General features: G+C 42.8%; 1 protein-coding gene across 6 annotated transcripts in view; it reads left to right on the top strand.

Moving 5' to 3' along the window:
• The window catches only part of kif20ba (kinesin family member 20Ba), a 96,601-nt gene that overhangs the window by 20,687 nt on the left and 53,752 nt on the right, over positions 1–22,162 (top strand). For 4 of the 6 annotated variants that reach the window (XM_042010635.1, XM_042010638.1, XM_042010637.1 and 1 more), the window contains exons 15-27: positions 81–220; positions 1,131–1,245; positions 1,343–1,475; positions 4,245–4,387; positions 8,757–9,143; positions 13,351–14,201; positions 18,732–18,870; positions 19,493–19,615; positions 19,733–19,790; positions 20,726–20,851; positions 21,093–21,220; positions 21,642–21,797; positions 21,870–22,028. In XM_042010635.1, the coding sequence (XP_041866569.1) occupies positions 81–220; positions 1,131–1,245; positions 1,343–1,475; positions 4,245–4,387; positions 8,757–9,143; positions 13,351–14,201; positions 18,732–18,870; positions 19,493–19,615; positions 19,733–19,790; positions 20,726–20,851; positions 21,093–21,220; positions 21,642–21,797; positions 21,870–22,028 (2,658 nt within the window). The remainder of the gene's footprint in view (positions 1–80; positions 221–1,130; positions 1,246–1,342; positions 1,476–4,244; positions 4,388–8,756; positions 9,144–13,350; positions 14,202–18,731; positions 18,871–19,492; positions 19,616–19,732; positions 19,791–20,725; positions 20,852–21,092; positions 21,221–21,641; positions 21,798–21,869; positions 22,029–22,162) is intronic. The other 2 variants (XM_042010636.1, XM_042010634.1) reach the window with 2 other exon arrangements.

The raw sequence follows: 22,162 nt of genomic DNA, 5'->3' as shown, positions 1-22,162 counted from the left end.
CATTAAACCCTAAACCAGCTGGTCCCTGCTCCTCCGTGATGATGTGTTACCTGGTGGTTCTCAATCTGTGTGTTCCTCAGAGGCTGCAGCTTCTTGTGAAGCAGCTTCAGATTCAGCTGAAGAAGGAACGAGCTGAGAATCTGATCCTGGAGGCTGAAATCCGAGAAGAGATGACCCAAGACTTCACCCGGCTGTTCTCCAACATGCAGAATTACTACGAGTGAGACTTTATTATTTCCCCTTTTTTCATTCTTTTTCCTTTTGTCTCTTTTGCTTTTACAAGATTTTTCTTGTAGTTTTTTTGTCTTTGTGACGTTTTATTATTATTTTGGTTTTATTTATTTCTTCATTATTCTTTGTGTATTATTTTAGTTAGTCTTTATTTTATTTTGTGTTGTTTTATCCACGAAGGATTTTTATGTGATGTTATGTTACAGACTTTTTCACTGCAGACATTTTAACTAAAAGTAGTGATCAGGTCGGTTCTCCATCCTCTGAGCCAGGGATGCAGCCTTTACACTCCTAGGAGCCGTCTTTCCCTCAGCCAGCCAGATAAAACTCCTCTAGACGCAGACGTTATCAGACCTTTTGACGGAAGTTTTTAAAATAAAGTATAAAAATTTGGCAGTAGACAGACTTTCTTCTATTGGATGTAGATATTTATGGAAAATTATAGATTAAAAATAGCCTATAGTTTCCAATCTAATGACAAGAAAGATAAAAAGAAAACATATATACTTTGTGTATTTATATATATATATACAGATACTTTTAATGTTGTGGAAATTCAATGTAATTATTCCATAAAAAAAGCTGAAAAATAGCTAAAAACCTGCATTTGTTCTTATATCGAATTAAAAACATGAGCTAGTTTGTTAGCATGGTTAGCCATGTATTAAGGGCCATTGTGGAAGCTCCAGAGGGCCACTTGCTTCTCCGGAGCCGCAGGCTGAACACCTCTGCTGTTCCTCCTGGGGCTTGTGGTTCTGGTCCTGTCACATCCAGAACGGATCTCTTCATGTCGCCGCCGAAGCTTTGTGGGGTTTTTCGTTTAGCCTGAGATGATCAGAGCTTCTCGGTTCTTCAGGCCTTCCTTCATACTGACTTCAGGATTTTTGTCTTTGTGTCAGGGAGCGTCTGGCGAGGGAGGGAGAAATCTTGGAAGAGCGAGCTGAAAGAAGGCTGGAACTTTTCAGGAATCTCGTCAAGAAAATGTCCGGGGCCGATGAGGATGCAGACGCCGTGGTAACCGTGTCTTCTTCTGGGGTCACAGTGGTCGCTCATTCAGTGTTTGTCTGTCCTGCATGTTGATGAATTTCTGATTTTCTCTGCCGTTCTCCAGGGCGGAGTTCTGGACTCTGATGCTTCTCAACTGGCAGACAGGAAGTCCCTGCAGGCGGCGCCGGCGTGTTCGAGCCGAGCTGTTCCTCAGGCGGAGATGAAGATGCATGAACAGGAAGTCCTCAAGCACATCGGTAAGCACACGGGGCAGAAATATGTTTGACCAGCCTGGAAGCTCCAGACACATACTCGTTCATTTCTATAGATTCATTCAGAAGTGATGGAACAAAACTCCATTTTCATGGTTACTGAAGAGACACGACAGGTGAACAACAAATATCTGTCACCACCAGGCTTCCCTGCTTTATTTCTTACATTTGAGACTAGTATTTGTAGTGATGCCAGTTTTCTGAAAGGTTATTTAAATATGCAAATGAGGTGTTATATAGACAAAGATGCACTGTTGCATAATTTCTTGGGAAAAAAGCTGAACCCTGGATTAAACGAGGTTTAAAGTTCTTGTTTTGTTGACATAGTCCAGTCCACGGTTTTTACAGAGGGCATCTATTTATCATCGCAATTTAGGAACGTGGTCAGCGACCGGAAAAACGTGATTTTGGATGTAACGTTCGACACATCTGGCTGTAAACGAGACGTAAAAACAAAAACTTGTGGAAAATCTTTACAAACACAGACAGGAGCACAACGTTTGGAGTCTCTAAGTTCTGCTGAAGTGGAGATTTTAGACCCAACGAATGAAGGAAAAAATTATTTTAAACCTCCATCAGGTCTCCCTGAGCTCCATCTCCTCCACCAGCAGCGGTGGTGTGTATCTCTGTGGGGTGAATGTGATGGATATTTTAACCTTTAGCTGATCTACTGAGGTTTTCCAGCATTTCTATCCCGTCCAGGAGGTTTACAATCCAGCCACTAAATGTAGTTTTATTCAGAGACTCTATCTGGTAAATCCACAATGATCCATGATAACAGCATTATTTATCACATTTCACCATAAAAACATCACCATCACTACTATGTTGCTAAGAGACCTCTATTTAGACCTGGACATGATGATGAAGCCACTTCCTGTCAGACTTTCCACCAATCAGAGAGCTTAGATTGACGGTAACGTCCAATCAGGAGCAGCCAAAGATCAACCAGTGAGCAGAAAGTTCTATGTGTGTGTGAAAAGAAGAAAAATAATGCTCCTCTATGGCTGGAATAAAGCCAAGAAGACGTTTCTGATGCACGGTGGCGCCACAAAGCAGCTGAGCTGGAGTTGGTTTAGTGAGGATAGCAGGTAAATAGTAGCAGGAATAACTGGAAATGAGGAAAAAGTGGAAACATGGAAATAGTTTCTGTTGTGTGTTTGTTTCAATAACAATATTTTTTCTCCTGAAAGCCAAGACTTGAGAGAACGATGAGATGAGAAAAGGTTTGGTCACTGTTGATCTGTGTGTTATTTCTACAAAGTTCTGTTAGTAATAAATTCTGCTTTCTTCTTCTGGTCGACCTTTATGCTGCTACATATATTCATACATTCATTTTACATCATTTTACCTCCCAGTCTGACAGCTGCTACACACTGGTTTATACTGGGATTAAAAGCTGCTACACACTGGTTTATACTGGGATTAAAAGCTGCTACAGGCTGGTTTATACTGGGATTAAAAGCTGTTACAGACTGGTTTATACTGGGATTAAAAGCTGCTACAGACTGGTTTATACTGGGATTGAAAGCTGCTACAGACTGGTTTATACTGGGATTAAAAGCTGTTACAGACTGGTTTATACTGGGATTAAAAGCTGCTACACATTGGTTTATACTGGGATTGAAAGCTGCTACAGACTGGTTTATACTGGGATTAAAAGCTGCTACAGACTGGTTTATACTGGGATTAAAAGCTGCTACAGACTGGTTTATACTGGGATTAAAAGCTGCTACAGACTGGTTTATACTGGGATTAAAAGCTGCTACACACTGGTTTATACTGGGATTAAAAGCTGCTACACACTGGTTTATACTGGGATTAAAAGCTGCTACACACTGGTTTATACTGGGATTAAAAGCTGCTACACACTGGTTTATACTGGGATTAAAAGCTGCTACAGACTGGTTTATACTGGGATTAAAAGCTGTTACAGACTGGTTTATACTGGGATTAAAAGCTGCTACAGACTGGTTTATACTGGGATTAAAAGCTGCTACACACTGGTTTATACTGGGATTAAAAGCTGTTACAGACTGGTTTATACTGGGATTAAAAGCTGCTACACACTGGTTTATACTGGGATTAAAAGCTGTTACAGACTGGTTTATACTGGGATTAAAAGCTGCTACAGACTGGTTTATACTGGGATTAAAAGCTGTTACAGACTGGTTTATACTGGGATTAAAAGCTGTTACAGACTGGTTTATACTGGGATTAAAAGCTGCTACAGACTGGTTTATACTGGGATTAAAAGCTGCTACAGACTGGTTTATACTGGGATTAAAAGCTGTTACAGACTGGTTTATACTGGGATTAAAAGCTGTTACAGACTGGTTTATACTGGGATTAAAAGCTGCTACAGACTGGTTTATACTGGGATTAAAAGCTGTTACAGACTGGTTTATACTGGGATTAAAAGCTGCTACAGACTGGTTTATACTGGGATTAAAAGCTGTTACAGACTGGTTTATACTGGGATTAAAAGCTGCTACAGACTGGTTTATACTGGGATTTAAAAGCTTCATATTCTACAGACTGGTTTAAGTTAAAATAGCCAAACAAAAAATGTTTTGAACTTTGAAGGTGTTAAAGCAAAATTAGAACAAAATTTGAGCTTTTTCTGCAGTGAGATGATGATAATCCTGCGTTCGGTCCGGGGTCGTGGTTGTTTCCGGTCAGGTCTGCAGTCCAGTAGCGAAATAAAATGAACGACGTCATTCTGCTTTTTTCTCTTTCATTGATTGGGTGAAGCTGCTGAGGTAGATGATGATGGAGAGAAACGACGGGTCCTCCTCCTGCTCCAGGAAAAGTCGTCTGAAGTCGCTCGACTGGAGAAACAATTGAGAGAACAGAAGACAGTCGAAGCCGACCCGCATCAGACAGATGAGCTGCAGGTGAGACACCGGAGGAGGGGGAGGAGGATGAGGGAGGGGGAGGAGAGTTAAGAGGAGGAGGGGGGAGGAGGAGGGGGAGGAGAGGGAAGAGGAGGAGGGGGGGGGAGGAGGAAGAGCGAAGCCTTATCATCTTTGTAGCATCTGACCAGAAATCAGAACGAGTTGAATGTTTGATTGAATTCACCGTCAGCACATTTTGACATGAGCCAGCGAACACAGCCAGGCTCTGGTTTTCACCCTGAATGAGACTCCACTTCATCACCAAATGCTCCAGGCTTTTCATGTCGGGCCTGCAGCGTTCCAGACAGGAACGAACGTCCAGTTTTCGGTTTTATTTATTGCTTTCAAACATTATTCTTCCTTCTGCATTGGTTCCAGTAGAGCTTGTGCTGGTGTTTCTGGGCTCAGAGGTCTCATCCATGTTGAACTTGGTGTAAATAAACTACAAACATCACATGTTTTTGTGAATTAGGGGCCGTATTCCTGAAGATTCTTTGTGCAAAGAGTTCCTAGCGGCCAAATTGTAAGAAAATCATGATGTTTTCTTAGAACTTAGATCCCAGTAAAGATGAAGAATCCAAGCTTCAGAGAGCTGCTAAGGTGAGATCTGTTAGGAGCCGGGACGAGGACTTTTAAGTTTTCTAGGAGTTCCCTGAGTAGAGGACAGAATGGTGGACGAAGAGGGAGGAGAGAGTTTCTTCAAACATTGGATAGCAGTGAATTAATTAAACGTTCCAGACTGGATGGTGCAGGAACCATGCCACTTTTCTGCTCATTGACCAACTGATCCAGAAGCAAACGCTGCTCCTCTGTCCAGCTGGTTTCCTTCTTTTCTCCTCCATCGCTGTTTTCTGGTCTGTGGAAGATCTGAACGCCAAGCAGCTGCTTCTTATAGACCTTCACCAACACACAGCGATGGAAGCTGAGCCTTGTTAATACAACATGAGATGAGACGTTCAAAGTACAACAACTACCAGCACGGTAAATAAATAGAACTACCAGCGCGGTAAATAAATAGAACTACCAGCATGGTAAATAAATAGAACTACCAGCGCGGTAAATAAATAGAACTAGCAGCACGGTAAATAAATAGAACTACCAGCGCGGTAAATAAATAGAACTACCAGCATGGTAAATAAATAGAACTACCAGCACGGTAAATAAATAGAACTAGCAGCACGGTAAATAAATAGAACTACCAGCGCGGTAAATAAATAGAACTACCAGCACGGTAAATAAATAGAACTACCAGCACGGTAAATAAATAGAACTACCAGCGCGGTAAATAAATAGAACTACCAGCATGGTAAATAAATAGAGGAGAATAAATAGAACTAGCAGCACGGTAAATAAATAGAACTACCAGCGCGGTAAATAAATAGAACTACCAGCACGGTAAATAAATAGAACTAGCAGCACGGTAAATAAATAGAACTACCAGCGCGGTAAATAAATAGAACTACCAGCGCGGTAAATAAATAGAGCTACCAGCGCGGTAAATAAATAGAACTACCAGCATGGTAAATAAATAGAACTACCAGCGCGGTAAATAAATAGAACTACCAGCATGGTAAATAAATAGAACTACCAGCATGGTAAATAAATAGAACTAGCAGCACGGTAAATAAATAGAACTACCAGCGCGGTAAATAAATAGAACTACCAGCATGGTAAATAAATAGAACTAGCAGCACGGTAAATAAATAGAACTAGCAGCGCGGTAAATAAATAGAACTACCAGCGCGGTAAATAAATAGAACTACCAGCACGGTAAATAAATAGAACTACCAGCACGGTAAATAAATAGAACTACCAGCGCGGTAAATAAATAGAACTACCAGCATGGTAAATAAATAGAGGAGAATAAATAGAACTAGCAGCACGGTAAATAAATAGAACTACCAGCGCGGTAAATAAATAGAACTAGCAGCACTGTAAATAAATAGAACTAGCAGCACGGTAAATAAATAGAACTACCAGCGCGGTAAATAAATAGAACTACCAGCGCGGTAAATAAATAGAACTACCAGCGAGGTAAATAAATAGAACTAGCAGCACGGTAAATAAATAGAACTACCAGCGCGGTAAATAAATAGAACTACCAGCGCGGTAAATAAATAGAACTACCAGCGCGGTAAATAAATAGAACTACCAGCGCGGTAAATAAATAGAACTACCAGCACGGTAAATAAATAGAACTACCAGCGCAGTAAATAAATAGAACTACCAGCACGGTAAATAAATAGAACTACCAGCACGGTAAATAAATAGAACTAGCAGCACGGTAAATAAATAGAACTACCAGCGCGGTAAATAAATAGAACTACCAGCACGGTAAATAAATAGAACTACCAGCACGGTAAATAAATAGAACTAGCAGCACGGTAAATAAATAGAACTACCAGCGCGGTAAATAAATAGAACTACCAGCACGGTAAATAAATAGAACTACCAGCACGGTAAATAAATAGAACTAGCAGCACGGTAAATAAATAGAACTAGCAGCACGGTAAATAAATAGAACTACCAGCGCGGTAAATAAATAGAACTACCAGCATGGTAAATAAATAGAGGAGAATAAATAGAACTAGCAGCACGGTAAATAAATAGAACTACCAGCGCGGTAAATAAATAGAACTACCAGCACGGTAAATAAATAGAACTAGCAGCACGGTAAATAAATAGAACTACCAGCACGGTAAATAAATAGAACTACCAGCACGGTAAATAAATACAACTACCAGCACGGTAAATAAATACAACTACCAGCACGGTAAATAAATAGAGGAAAATAAATAGAACTAGCAGCACGGTAAATAAATAGAACTAGCAGCACAGTAAATAAATAGAACTACCAGCACGGTAAATAAATAGAACTACCAGCGCGGTAAATAAATAGAACTACCAGCACGGTAAATAAATAGAACTACCAGCACGGTAAATAAATAGAACTACCAGCACGGTAAATAAATAGAGGAAAATAAATAGAACTAGCAGCACGGTAAATAAATAGAACTAGCAGCACAGTAAATAAATAGAGGAAAATAAATAGAACTAGCAGCACAGTAAATAAATAGAACTAGCAGCACAGTAAATAAATAGAACTACCAGCGCGGTAAATAAATAGAACTACCAGCACGGTAAATAAATAGAGGAAAATAAATAGAACTAGCAGCACGGTAAATAAATAGAACTAGCAGCGCGGTAAATAAATAGAACTAGCAGCACGGTAAATAAATAGAACTAGCAGCGCGGTAAATAAATAGAACTAGCAGCACGGTAAATAAATAGAACTACCAGCGCGGTAAATAAATAGAGGAAAATAAATAGAACTACCAGCGCGGTAAATAAATAGAGGAAAATAAATAGAACTACCAGCGCGGTAAATAAATAGAACTAGCAGCGCGGTAAATAAATAGAGGAAAATAAATAGAACTACCAGCGCGGTAAATAAATAGAACTACCAGCGCGGTAAATAAATAGAGGAAAATAAATAGAACTACCAGCGCGGTAAATAAATAGAACTAGCAGCGCGGTAAATAAATAGAGGAAAATAAATAGAACTACCAGCGCGGTAAATAAATAGAACTAGCAGCGCGGTAAATAAATAGAGGAAAATAAATAGAACTACCAGCGCGGCAAATAAATAGAACTAGCAGCACGGTAAATAAATAGAGGAGAATAAATAGAACTAGCAGCACGGCAAATAAATAGAGGAGAATAAATAGAACTACCAGCATGGTAAATAATTAGAGGAAAATAAATAGAACTAGCAGCTTGTGGAAACTGTGCACGTGGGTCTGAGTTTCTACATTTTCTGTAGGATCATTTTAAAGTACAGTTTACGTTTATATAATAGATTTTCTTTGTATGTATTTATTTACAGTTTTTATACAGACCAGATTCTATGATTGAGTTACTGATGTGACGTCCACTCTATGCCCTTTTACACCAAAGGTGTGTCTAGTTTTTAGGATCAACCAATCACAGCTTCTAAAATGATGACTCATGCCTAGCAACGAGGTCGACCACACCTCCTCACTAAGACAGGAGTTTCTGTCCATTCCTGGTTCGGCGTTCTCTGGGAATGTGCTTGTTAGGACGTTTTAGGGTAAGTAGGAGCTCTGAGAGGATTCTCAGAATCTCTAGGAACACCAGCCCAGATGTTTGTCGTCCTGATGCAAAATCCTGATTTCATCAGTTTTATTCAGAGTATCTTTCAGCTCTGGGAAAGATGGCAGATAATGAGCTAAAACAGGATGATGGGAAGACTTTTTCCTGGAGGAACCATTTTAAAACTGGTTTTAGTCGACTGCTCAGTTTTTAGTTCTTAACCACACACAGATTAATCATCACTCCAATCATTCAGGAGGCTTTGGCTGCCCTGGAGAAGGAGAGGAGACTGAGAGAGGACACCGTGGCTGCTTTGCAGTACCAGACTCTGGGAAAAGAGGAGGCTCTGGCCTCCTTGCAGGAGGAGAAGAAAGCTAAAGAGGAGGCCATCGTCACTCGTGAGGAGCTGAGGCAACTTAAAGAGGAGACAGTAACATCGCTTGAGGAAGAGAGAAGAGACAAAGAAAAAGCTCTGGTAGCTCTGGAAGCTGAGAGGAGGGCCAAAGAGGAGGCTGTTGCTGCTCTGGAGGAAGAGAAAAACAGCAAAGAGGAGGAAGAGGAGGACGTCTGCAGGCTGCAGGAGGAGGAGGAAGGTGACGAACTCAGACAGCTGAAGGACCTGCTGGAGGCTGCAGAGTGTCAGGTGGGCTGCATGAGGGTTTCAACCAAGGCCGGCTTTACGCAGGGGCAAGAGGGGGCAGTGCCCCCTCAAACAAACATTCTGCCCCCTCAATCAAATGCGCCGAAATGGGCAAATCTCTCCAAACGCTCTCTCCCCTCTGTACTGAACTCTGTGTGTCGGAGCTTCACAGGATCCATTGTACTGTCTTCAACAAGTCCTTCCCACCACCACAGAAAACAACCAATCAGTGTTTAGTATGCAAATGAGTTGACATACAGCCTGATCTTGCGGTGTCATATTTCTCCCCCTCGTAGAGAGAGCGGCTGCTGAGCTCCAGCGGTAAAACTTATAGAGTAAAGCTCTGTTAAATGTGTTGTAGCGATACTGAATAAATACTTATAATAACAGACGTATTTATTGCATCTATTCTGTCAACTGGGGTTTGTTTCTGTTCTATTTAAACGTGTCTACGCCTGTTAGTAGGAGCAGTGATCAATCACGCACGGGCCATAGATGTGACTGCCTCCTCGGTACTAGACTGAGGGAAAACGAGCTGCGCATATGAGACCCCTCAAGCTCCGCCCAGCCTTTAGTTCAGCATGCTAGTTTGAAGAAAAAAATAACAGAAAGTTTCACTCTACATTCCCGCTGCTTTCAGCAGTTCAGCTCAGAGCTTCATGTATGCCTTGTTGGTTCTTAAAATTTTGATGAAGGATCATTTAGTTTTTACTCATTTTCATTTATTATTATCATTATTTCCCCCTGAAGGTTCACTGTCTTATTTTGGTAGGGGGTTTAATTTTTTGCTCTGTTATTGTTGTGCTTGATAGTTATGATTCTTTAATCATTATGGTCTATATACAGACAGAAACAAACACACAGATAGTTGAGTTTATTGTTATTAGTTTCAAATTTATTCAAAATGCTTAGACATCTAATGGCTGTCCAATAGGGCAATTGTTATTTTGTTGGTTGTTAAAGCTTTGATAATGGATCATTCTTTTCTTTTTTCTTACTTCATTTTGTTATTGATATTTTCTGTTCCCCCCCTGAGGGATTGCCACCTTATTGTGGTCAGGGGGTTTGCGTGCCTCAGTGACTCTAAGAGCTATACCAGCAGGAGCTTTGGTTTCAGGTGGGACACCCAAGCTGGACAGGTCTTAGAGTAGAGGCCTGACAAAGTGCAATCCATTTCTTTGAAGTTGGACTCCACTAACAGCACAGTTCCGTTAAAGAAACACTTAAAAAACAACAACAAGAAAATGCTGAAGTATGTACTCATAATGCCCCCTTCAAATTTATGCCTGCCCCCTCATGTATGCATTCCTAGAACCGGCCCTGGTTTCAACCCGTTAATTTAACCCTTAAAACAGGTTTTCCTTTTTTATATAAATATATCTAATATAAACCAGTGTGTAGCAGCTTTTAATCCCAGTATAAACCAGTCTGTAACAGCTTTTAATCCCAGTATAAACCAGTGTGTAGCAGCTTTTAATCCCAGTATAAACCAGTCTGTAGCAGCTTTTAATCCCAGTATAAACCAGTCTGTAGCAGCTTTTAATCCCAGTATAAACCAGTCTGTAACAGCTTTTAATCCCAGTATAAACCAGTCTGTAGCAGCTTTTAATCCCAGTATAAACCAGTCTGTAGCAGCTTTTAATCCCAGTATAAACCAGTCTGTAACAGCTTTTAATCCCAGTATAAACCAGTCTGTAGCAGCTTTTAATCCCAGTATAAACCAGTCTGTAGCAGCTTTTAATCCCAGTATAAACCAGTCTGTAACAGCTTTTAATCCCAGTATAAACCAGTCTGTAACAGCTTTTAATCCCAGTATAAACCAGTCTGTAGCAACTTTAATCCCAGTATAAACCAGTGTGTAACAGCTTTTAATCCCAGTATAAACCAGTCTGTAACAGCTTTTAATCCCAGTATAAACCAGTCTGTAACAGCTTTTAATCCCAGTATAAACCAGTCTGTAGCAGCTTTTAATCCCAGTATAAACCAGTGTGTAGCAGCTTTTAATCCCAGTATAAACCAGTCTGTAGCAGCTTTTAATCCCAGTATAAACCAGTCTGTAACAGCTTTTAATCCCAGTATAAACCAGTCTGTAGCAGCTTTTAATCCCAGTATAAACCAGTCTGTAGCAGCTTTTAATCCCAGTATAAACCAGTCTGTAGCAGCTTTTAATCCCAGTATAAACCAGTCTGTAACAGCTTTTAATCCCAGTATAAACCAGTCTGTAGCAGCTTTTAATCCCAGTATAAACCAGTCTGTAACAGCTTTTAATCCCAGTATAAACCAGTCTGTAGCAGCTTTTAATCCCAGTATAAACCAGTGTGTAGCAGCTTTTAATCCCAGTATAAACCAGTCTGTAGCAGCTTTTAATCCCAGTATAAACCAGTCTGTAACAGCTTTTAATCCCAGTATAAACCAGTCTGTAGCAGCTTTTAATCCCAGTATAAACCAGTCTGTAGCAGTTTTTAATCCCAGTGTAAACCAGTCTGTAGCAGCTTTTAATCCCAGTATAAACCAGTGTGTAGCAGCTTTTAATCCCAGTATAAACCAGTCTGTAGCAGCTTTTAATCCCAGTATAAACCAGTGTGTAACAGCTTTTAATCCCAGTATAAACCAGTGTGTAACAGCTTTTAATCCCAGTATAAACCAGTGTGTAGCAGCTTTTAATCCCAGTATAAACCAGTCTGTAGCAGCTTTTAATCCCAGTATAAACCAGTGTGTAACAGCTTTTAATCCCAGTATAAACCAGTGTGTAACAGCTTTTAATCCCAGTATAAACCAGTGTGTAGCAGCTTTTAATCCCAGTATAAACCAGTCTGTAGCAGCTTTTAATCCCAGTATAAACCAGTGTGTAGCAGCTTTTAATCCCAGTATAAACCAGTCTGTAGCAGCTTTTAATCCCAGTATAAACCAGTCTGTAACAGCTTTTAATCCCAGTATAAACCAGTCTGTAGCAGCTTTAATCCCAGTATAAACCAGTCTGTAGCAGCTTTTAATCCCAGTATAAACCAGTCTGTAGCAGCTTTTAATCCCAGTGTAAACCAGTCTGTAGCAGCTTTTAATCCCAGTATAAACCAGTGTGTAGCAGCTTTTAATCCCAGTATAAACCAGTCTGTAGCAGCTTTTAATCCCAGTATAAACCAGTGTGTAACAGCTTTTAATCCCAGTATAAACCAGTGTGTAACAGCTTTTAATCCCAGTATAAACCAGTGTGTAGCAGCTTTTAATCCCAGTATAAACCAGTCTGTAGCAGCTTTTAATCCCAGTATAAACCAGTGTGTAGCAGCTGTCAGACTGGGAGGTAAAATGATGTAAAATGAATGTATGAATAGATGTAGCAGCATAAAGGTCGACCAGAAGAAGAAAGCAGAATTTATTACTAACAGAACTTTGTAGAAATAACACACAGATCAACAGTGACCAAACCTTTTCTCATCTCATCGTTCTCTCAAGTCTTGGCTTTCAGGAGAAAAAATATTGTTATTGAAACAAACACACAACAGAAACTATTTCCATGTTTCCACTTTTTCCTCATTTCCAGTTATTCCTGCTACTATTTACCTGCTATCCTCACTAAACCAACTCCAGCTCAGCTGCTTTGTGGCGCCACCGTGCATCAGAAACGTCTTCTTGGCTTTATTCCAGCCATAGAGGAGCATTATTTTTCTTCTTTTCACACACACATAGAACTTTCTGCTCACTGGTTGATCTTTGGCTGCTCCTGATTGGACGTTACCGTCAATCTAAGCTCTCTGATTGGTGGAAGTCTGACAGGAAGTGGCTTCATCATCATGTCCAGGTCTAAATAGAGGTCTCTTAGCAACATAGTAGTGATGGTGATGTTTTTATGGTGAAATGTGATAAATAATGCTGTTATCATGGATCATTGTGGATTTACCAGATAGAGTCTCTGAATAAAACTACATTTAGTGACTGGATTGTAAACCTCCTGGACGGGATAGAAATGCTGGAAAACCTCAGTAGATCAGCTAAAGGTTAAAATATCCATCACATTTACCCCACAGAGATACACACCACCGCTGCTGAGACATTCATGGCAGAAGAACTTCAGATATCTAGTGTTTTAAAGGTTATTCAAGGTAATCCAAGTCAATTAAGAAAGCTGTTTTTTCTGGTGATGACGTGGAGCTGCAGATGTAGCTGGAAATGTTGTTATGGCAGATTTCAGACTAAACTGATAAAATCTCCACAGGTGATGAGGATGCAGAGTGCTGAGCAGTGTGCTCAGGCCCGGCTGGAAGAGCAATCCAAGCAGATCCAGGAGAAATCCTCAGAAATCAGCACTCTGATGCAGGAAGTTCAGAGGCTGAAGCAGGAGCTGCAGACCGCCATGGAGGACGGGACGACTCGGCAACACTACGTCCTGGGCTTGGAGTCCGAGCTGGAGCAGTTCAAACAACAGCTGGCTCACAAAGAGCTGCTCTCTGAGCAGCAGCTGGAAAACCTAACGGAGAAGCTGAATCAGACTGAAGCAGCTTCAAAGCAGCAAGTCGATGAGCTGAAAAAGAAGCTTCTGGAGCGAGAAGAGACGCTGCAGGAAGAAGATGCATTATCAAAGCAAAAACTGGAGGAGCTGGAGCAGAAACTGAGAGAGCAAAAGGAAACCTCCAGCAAAGTCTCGGAAGAGGCTGAAGATGTCAAGAGGATGAACTCTGATCTCCAGACGGAGCTCACATCCCTGAAAGCAAAGCTGTCCAACATGGAGGGAACAGAGGAGGCTTCTAGAAAGACGGCGGCTGCTCAGATGGAGAAAATGAAGGAAATGGAGAGACAGTTGGAGGGGACGCTCGCAGAGCAGGAGCAAGCGTCTGCACTAAGGGAGGCGGAGCTTCAAACCAAGCTGCTGGAAATGGAAACACAGATCACATCTTTACAGAAGAGTCTGAAGGAGGCGCAGGAGCGACAGGAAGAGGAGGAATCCCAGGCAGTCCAGGAGGCCCGACGTCGAGAGGTGGAGAGGCGAAGGGAGCTGCTCGCCGTGGCCCACGAAGCCATCGCTCAGAAGGATGAAGAGCTGGAGAAGAAAACCCAGGAGATCAACAGGTGAGCAGGAGATCTGGGAATGTTCCGGCTTCAGGCTTTTTGTTTTCACTAGGCAAGGCAGGTTTATTTTATTAATGCGTTTCATGTACGAAGCGCGGCTCAAAACATCCCTACGATGACAGCGAATCATGGACCCAGGTTTCCCCTGCCCAGATGTGGGTAATCGGGGCCCCCCTCTGGAGTCAGGCCTGAAGGTGGGGCACAGAGGCGAGCGCTTGGTGGCCCGGCCTTTGTCCATGGGGCTCGGTCGGGCTCAGCCCAAAAGGGTGACATGGGCCCCTCCTCCCGTGGGCTCTCCACCTGCAGGAGGGGCCATAGGGGTCGGGTGCAGTGTGAGCTGGGTGGCTGTAAATGAGAATCTTTTCCGGTGCGGTTTGGACTCCGCCAAGGCTGCCCTTTGTCTCCGATTCTGTTCATAACTTTTATGGACAGAATTTCTAGGTGCAGCCGAGGTGTTGAGGGGATCCGGTTCGGTGGCCTCAGGATTGGGTCTCTGCTCTTTGCGGATGATGTGGTTCTGTTGGCTTCATCGGGCCGTGATCTTCAGCTCTCACTGGAGATCACAAATACAAGCGGCCGAAATGAGTTTTCTCCGCAGGGTGGCCGGGCTCTCTCTTAGAGATAGGGTGAGAAGCTCGGTGATCCGGGAGGATCTCAGAGTAGAGTCGCTGCTCCTCCACATCGAGAGGAGCCAGATGAGGAGGCTCGGGCATCTGGTTGGGATGCCTCCTGGACGCCTCCCTGGTGAGGTGTTCCGGGCATGTCCCACTGGAAAGAGGCCGGGAGGAAGACACAGGACACGCTGGACGGACTGCATCTCTCGGCTGGCCTGGGAACGCCTCGGGATTCCTCCAGATGAGCTGGTGACTGTGGCCGAGGAGAGGGAAGTCAGGGTTTCCCTGCTTAGACAGCTGCCCCCACGACCCGACTCCGGATAAACGGCAGAAAATGGATGGATGGATGGATGGATGGATGGTTTAATGTACAAGAAAACTCAAACTGCTTTCCAGATTATATTAAAATCAAGGCGCAAAAGAAACATATTCATTCTCTGTACTGCTTAATCCATTAAGGGTCACAGGTGAGCTGGAGCCTATCCCAGCATTAACAGCTGAGAGGCAGGTACACCTGAACAGGTCACCAGTCCATCGCATGGCCAACACACAGGGGACAAACAACCATTCACACTTGCACACACTCCTAGGGAGAATTTAGAGTCATCAGTTAACATCATGTCTTTGGATGGTGGGAGGAAGCCAGAGAACCCGGAGCGAACCCACACATACACGGGGAAAACATGCAAACGTCACACAGAAAGGCCACCGCCCTCAAGGTTCGAACCTCCCCCCAGTCAAGATTCGAACTAGCGACCTTCTTGCTGTGAGGCTGCGGTGCTAACCACCACACCACCATACAGCCCAAAAAGAAACATAAAAAATAGATTTTATTTAGAATGTTTAACATAATCTAAAAAGAATAAAAAGTTAAATAGACACGGAACAAGCTTAAACACAGAAGCAGACAACAGTACACACAGTGAGACACCAGCAGTATTCTGGAGTAGTTGCAGTTGTCTTTTTACAGAACTAAGTTTTTCTAAATCATGCTGATCCATCAGTCTCTTATTCTATTCTTCAGGTGGTAAAGGCTGATCTGGTTCCTGCTTTAATATGGATGTTAAAATCTAGCTTAGAGTCTAAACTGACACCAGGATTTCTGGATTGATCCGTTGGTTTTAACTTTGCTAACTGAAGCTGGACGCTCATCTTTGGTTTTAAACGCAGTAATTCTAGATTTCTTCAGCTAAATAAAGATAAACTTCTGAGACATCCAAATATTGATTTGACCGAGACACAAACTGAAGCTTCATCTGGGACCAGAACCCCTGGTTAAGCAGTAATATAGAGCTGAGTGTCGTCAGCATAATTATGACCAGATATGTGGTTTCCGTGGTTCTGAGCTGGTGGGTGCTTGTAGATGCTGAGCAGTAAGGGACCCAATACGGAGCATTGTGGGACATGTTGATAACCCTAATGTTGATTCTGGTTTTGCTATTTATTGGACTGGATCATTGAATTCTGAAGAAACAAGACATGTTGGAAATTTAACTATTTCTTAATTAAACAGACAAGCCTACAGCATGTGGACGAACCTCCCAGGAAGACATTGGAGCTACTGGTCTCTGTAGCCGGCTTTGAAAACATCATGTGTACAGGCATGATTTCTCAAACCAGTTTTGAATTTCAGTGAAGGCAGAGGAGAAAGATTTTTTTATTAATGATATTATTAGATGATGCGACGCTGTTTCCATGAGGAGTAAGAGCCAATCAGAGGTCAGCTCCTCCTATACAGTGGTTGTTGTCCTTCACAGCAGGTGGCTGCTGGACCAGGGGCGTTGCTAGGCATAAAGCTCTACTGGGGCACAAGCCCCCTACCACATATCCCCCTTCTCCTATACACACGCACGCCCACACACACACACACACACACACAAATTGTCCTGTGCCACTGCCACATTCCTACCAAAATAGTAATTGAGATATTAATGAGTGTAAGAACATATTTAACAAACATGAAGACTTTCAACATGGCAGCAAAAGCATAAACGCCTTAACAAACGATGGCAGAACTCTTCATACACACTCCACAGTAATGTTGGTACCTGGGTTTCAGGGTTCAACTCATTCTGAACAGTTAGTTTTATTTTTTAGCATTAAAGTGTACTGCCTATTTTATCTCCACAAAGTGGTCGATCATTGTCACTCAGCTTTAAGAAAATCAGGAAGATCATCTGCTTCCATTCAGCTGTGTTTAGAAGCTGAAAATAGGCCTCCAATAGCAATTATTTATTATTTTACTAATATTAATATAAAATATGACAAAAGATGACGAAAATCAGGAAGAGTTGTGTCTTGTTTGGATGGTCATCTGCTTCAATTCAATTATTAAATTCTCAATTAAAATTTGAAGCCACTGAGAAAAAAAAGGAGTTATTTCTCTCCGCTTTTCTTCAGTATGAAAATATTGTTTTATGTCCTTTGTGAGAATTTCCGTTTCACGGAAAGCCTGTCATTTGTTGATGGTCCCTAAACAAGGCGCTGGTCGCTCCAGTTCAAATATCCGTCGAAGATCCAACCTAAACCTGATCCACCGCAGTCTTACCGCCCTCTGTCTCATCTCTCCTTCCTGCTTCCCTGTCTCTGCTTCGGCTGAAGAATCTCCTGATGTCCATCTACAGAAGTCACATATGTTCCAGTTAGTCTGAAGTCATTTGGTTTCATTTAGAATATGAATATAAAATTGACTGTTCCTCAAACTTTGCTGTGCGCTCACCCGACCCTCACGGACAGCTGTGTGTGTGTGTGGGGGGGGGGGGTTCACTTGCTGCTCATGCACGGTGACATGCAGAGGCAGAATCTGCCCCTGAGCTGGATCCTCTATTTGGAGTTAACACTCTTGTGTGTGAGTTTAAATCTATATCTTCTCCCATCTGAATTAATGTATGATTTATTTATTTATACTGGGACACAGCTCTTTTATACTGGGACACAGCTCTTTTATACTGGGACACAGCTCATTTATACTGGGACACAGCTCATTTATACTGGGACACAGCTCTTTTATACTGGGACACAACTCAATTATAATGGGACACAACTCATTTATACTGGGACACATCTCTTTTATACTGGGACACAACTCAATTATAATGGGACACAACTCTTTTATACTGGGACACAACTCATTTATACTGGGACACAGCTCATTTATACTGGGACACATCTCTTTTATACTGGGACACAACTCAATTATAATGGGACACAACTCTTTTATACTGGGACACAACTCATTTATACTGGGACACAGCTCCTTTACACTGGGACACAGCTCAGTTATACTGGGACACAGCTCTTTTATACTGGGACACAGCTCTTTTATAGTGGGACACAACTCATTTATACTGGGACACAACTCTTTTATACTGGGACACAGCTCTTTTATACTGGGACACAACTCAATTATACTGGGACACAGCTCTTTTATACTGGGACACAGCTCTTTTATACTGGGACACAACTCAATTATAATGGGACACAGCTCTTTTATACTGGGACACAGCTCTTTTATACTGGGACACAACTCAATTATAATGGGACACAACTCATTTATACTGGGACACAGCTCATTTATACTGGGACACAGCTCTTTTATACTGGGACACGTGTCTCAGTAAATAGGGTCTGGCGATGCCTCAGTGCTGGACTGCTGTTCTCTACCAACATCACACACTGTTTATAGGCATGTTCATCTTTCATCTGAGATGACCTTGCTGTTAGAGGACATAAACTGCTCACCTCAGCTTGTCTTGTTGCTAACGTCTTTCCATTGTCTCTTCATCATCATCTTCCTGAATCCCAGCGTTAATCCAGATTCTGCATCAGAAACTGTTAAATGGCTTGGCTCTGGTCCAGATTACAGGTATAGTTTTACATCGTTACAGATGGCTTACGGTTCTTTGTTTTCTGCCAGACTGAAGGAAACCAGCCAACAGGATGCAGAGAAAGTGAAGAACCTCGAGCTCCATCTTCAGAGGAAAGAGGAAGACTCCTCAGACCTCCGAGAGAAACTGGCAGACTACAAGAAGCAGATCCAGCAGGTCCAGAAGGAGGTAGACTGGGTGGTAGACTGGGTGGTAGACCGGGTAGTAGACTGGTTGTATACCGGATGGTAGTCTGGGTGGTTGACTGGGTACTACACTGGTTGTAGACCGGATGGTAGACCGGGTAGTAGACTGATTGTAGACCGGATGGTAGACTGGGTGGTAGATCGGGTAGTAGACTGGTTGTAGACCGGATGGTAGACTGGGTGGTAGACCGGGTAGTAGACTGGTTGTAGACTGGTTGTAGACCGGATGGTAGGCTGGGTGGTAGACCGGGTAGTAGACTGGTTGTAGACCGGATGGTAGGCTGGGTGGTAGACCGGGTAGTAGACTGGTTGTAGACCGGATGGTAGGCTGGGTGGTAGACCGGGTAGTAGACTGGTTGTAGACCGGATGGTAGGCTGGGTGGTAGACCGGGTAGTAGACTGGTTGTAGACTGGATGGTAGACTGGGTGGTAGACCGGGTAGTAGACTGGTTGTAGGCTGGATGGTAGAACGGGTGGTAGACCTGATGGAGACCGGTTTACATCGACTGGTGTACAGACGTGTTTCAGGCTCTCTGAGGAGACATTAGTTGGACATCTACTGTAACTCTGGAGTTGGTTGCTTGTTTATTTGTTGTTTTTCGCAGATATCGGCCACCAGAGAAGAGGAGAAGGTTCTGAGGCAGAAGTTATGTGATTTGGAGAAAACTAAGAAGCAGCTTCAGACTGACCTGGCCAGCAGAGACAGAACTATCCAGCAGCTCAAAGTGGTAAAATCAGCTTTGAGTATCCATAAGAACAAGGCTGGTCCAGATGTTTCTGCTGGGCTTGTTACAGACCAGCAACCTTCCTTCCTGTAAATATTTGCTGTTTTCTCCTCCTTTCAGGAACAAACCAGCACAAAGTCTGACGACACACTCCAGCTTTACCAAAAGACCTGTGAAGGTAGACTTTCCTCCTCCTTCCTGTACAATGAAATCCCTTCTCTGTCGCAGTGAGTGCCTGAAAAAAACATTTAAACATGAGCATGAAGCAAAAGGATTAAAAACTACAACGATAGAAAGTAAAGACTACAGATCGGCTCTGGATCAGAAGAAGCTGTAAATGAGCCATAGACACGACAGCAGCCTAGAAGACGACGCAGCCAACAGATGAACCTGCAGCAGGTTACACTCCTGCTGGCTGCCCAGCAATCTGAAGGCAGTCGGGACAGATCCGATCCCAAAGCGGTGTCTGGCTCCAATATTTACTTCTTCCATGGCACGGATATGTGGCTACCCCCATCCGCAGAGGCAGCTTTCTGGTCCCGTGTTTGCTAACGATAAGTATTATGCAGGTTTTATATGCAGCGAATAATGGTATATAATGGTTTATTGCTAATGAAGCTGCATAAAAAAGCAAGACAGCATCTTGAAATGTGTGTGCAGGCTTCCAGGGTAAAACGTTCAGCTAAGAAGGGAAAATAGTGCAGCAGACTCTCCTGAAGCGTTCCAGGCAAACTTCCAGCAGACAAGGTGAAAACTGACAGCATGAGTCCACAGAAAAGTAGCTGCAGTTCATCGTTCTGGTCAGTCTGTCTGGAAGAGTCTGCTAGCTAAGATGCTGTAATCCTGCTTGACATGACCCAAGAAGAAGGTGAAGGAGGACGTGGGAAAGTCCAGCTTGGGCCGTTCTGCTCCTTGGGCATGTCGGATCATTTCACGGCGCTGCCTCAGCCGTGCTTTCTGACTAGCTCAGTCTGAACTGAAGTCATGCTATCGGCTCCAGGCTCAGACTGGCTTCTGAAAAACGAAACGCCTCCTTCACAGATGAAGGTGACGCAGGTATAGCTGATGCGTGTAAACTGAACTGTTGCTGGTTGCGTTTTGTTGGTTTTATAGATCTGAAGGCCAAAGAGCGAGTGATGGAGGACATGCGTCTGGCTCTGACGGAGCAGGAGGATACCCAGCAGCAGATGGAGCAGGTCCTGGACGAGAAACTGGGCCTTATCCAAGAACTCTCCAGTGGTGAGAAGAGACCGTTTATAGCTCAGCTTCTTTACGAGAGAGATGGATGGATAGAACTTTCTGTCCCGAGTGGTGACAGAAATGGCTGGCTGAAGGGTCCTCGTTTAAAACGTTTAACACAAAGCGTTTACAAAGAGAAGGGCTAGAGACGGCAGATGGCTTGTGTCTGTCATTCATCAAGATTGTAAAGGTGCTAAAATATGCCTCAGTGTTTCTGAAAGGAATGTCCTCCATGTTTCAGAGGTGGAGAAGCTGAAAGGGCTGCTGCTGCAGGAGCGTGGAAACACGCCACACACACACGTGGACCGCTCATCAGATGAACTCAGACGGGCTAAAGAGGAAACTTCCCGAGCTCAGGAAGACTTGAAGGTGCAGAAGACATGAGATGCTTCAGCGGGTGGAAGCAGAAATTAGAATCAGGGCTGTCAGAATAACAGCGTAACTAATTCATGAAATGAATAGTTAATCATGATTCATTTATTTGAAAACCGTGATTAAGCTAATTAAAAATTTTTATAATTTCACAGCCTTAAAATATGTATGTGTGAGTATATGTATATATATATATATATATATGTATATATATATATATGCATGTATGTATATATATTTGGCAAATGATTTAATGCAGTGAAAGTGTAAAATAATATTGATATTTAATATTTCTTTGCATCGAGTGTAAAAAATACTTTTTTCTGGAGGGTTTCTGGAGGGAAGATGCTCTTGAACCATGAACTACCGCATCTACTAGAAGTGCAAGATTTATGTTAAATAAACACTTTGACTTCAGGTGTTGACGGAGAAACATCAGGCTGAACGCAGGAAATGGCTGGAGGAGAAGCTGCTTCTGATTGGACAAGCTAAAGAGGCAGAGGACAAGCGCAACCAGGAAATGAAGAAGTTTGCAGAAGACAGAGAACGTTGCACCCGGCAGCAGAGCCACTTGGTAAGAAGGAGGAGGAGTGAAAAGGCGTCGGTTACTTCACATTTCTCACTCATTCCCCTGTTTTCTGATGAGGAGGCGCAGCTCCTCGAGAAGGATCAGACCATGGAGAAGTGGAGGAAGGAGAGAGACGCTCTGGTCGCAGCTTTGGAGGTCCAGCTGCAGAAACTTCTTTCCAGCCAAGCAGAGAAAGACAAAGTCATCCAGCAGCTAGGCCTGCAGCCACCACCAGAGGTCAGTGTAACACCGCTCGTCACATCCCAGACAGCAAGTCTGGTAGAAAACCAGCCTGTCAGGATGGAGAGGAGACATCCGTCCCAGAGGGGGGTTAAAATCTACAGATGCTCACATTAAATCATTCATACGCC

Source organism: Melanotaenia boesemani, chromosome 16 (genome assembly GCF_017639745.1).
Source record: "Melanotaenia boesemani isolate fMelBoe1 chromosome 16, fMelBoe1.pri, whole genome shotgun sequence".
NCBI classification, from domain to species: domain Eukaryota; kingdom Metazoa; phylum Chordata; class Actinopteri; order Atheriniformes; family Melanotaeniidae; genus Melanotaenia; species Melanotaenia boesemani.
This window is presented reverse-complemented; position numbering and strand designations above follow the sequence as displayed.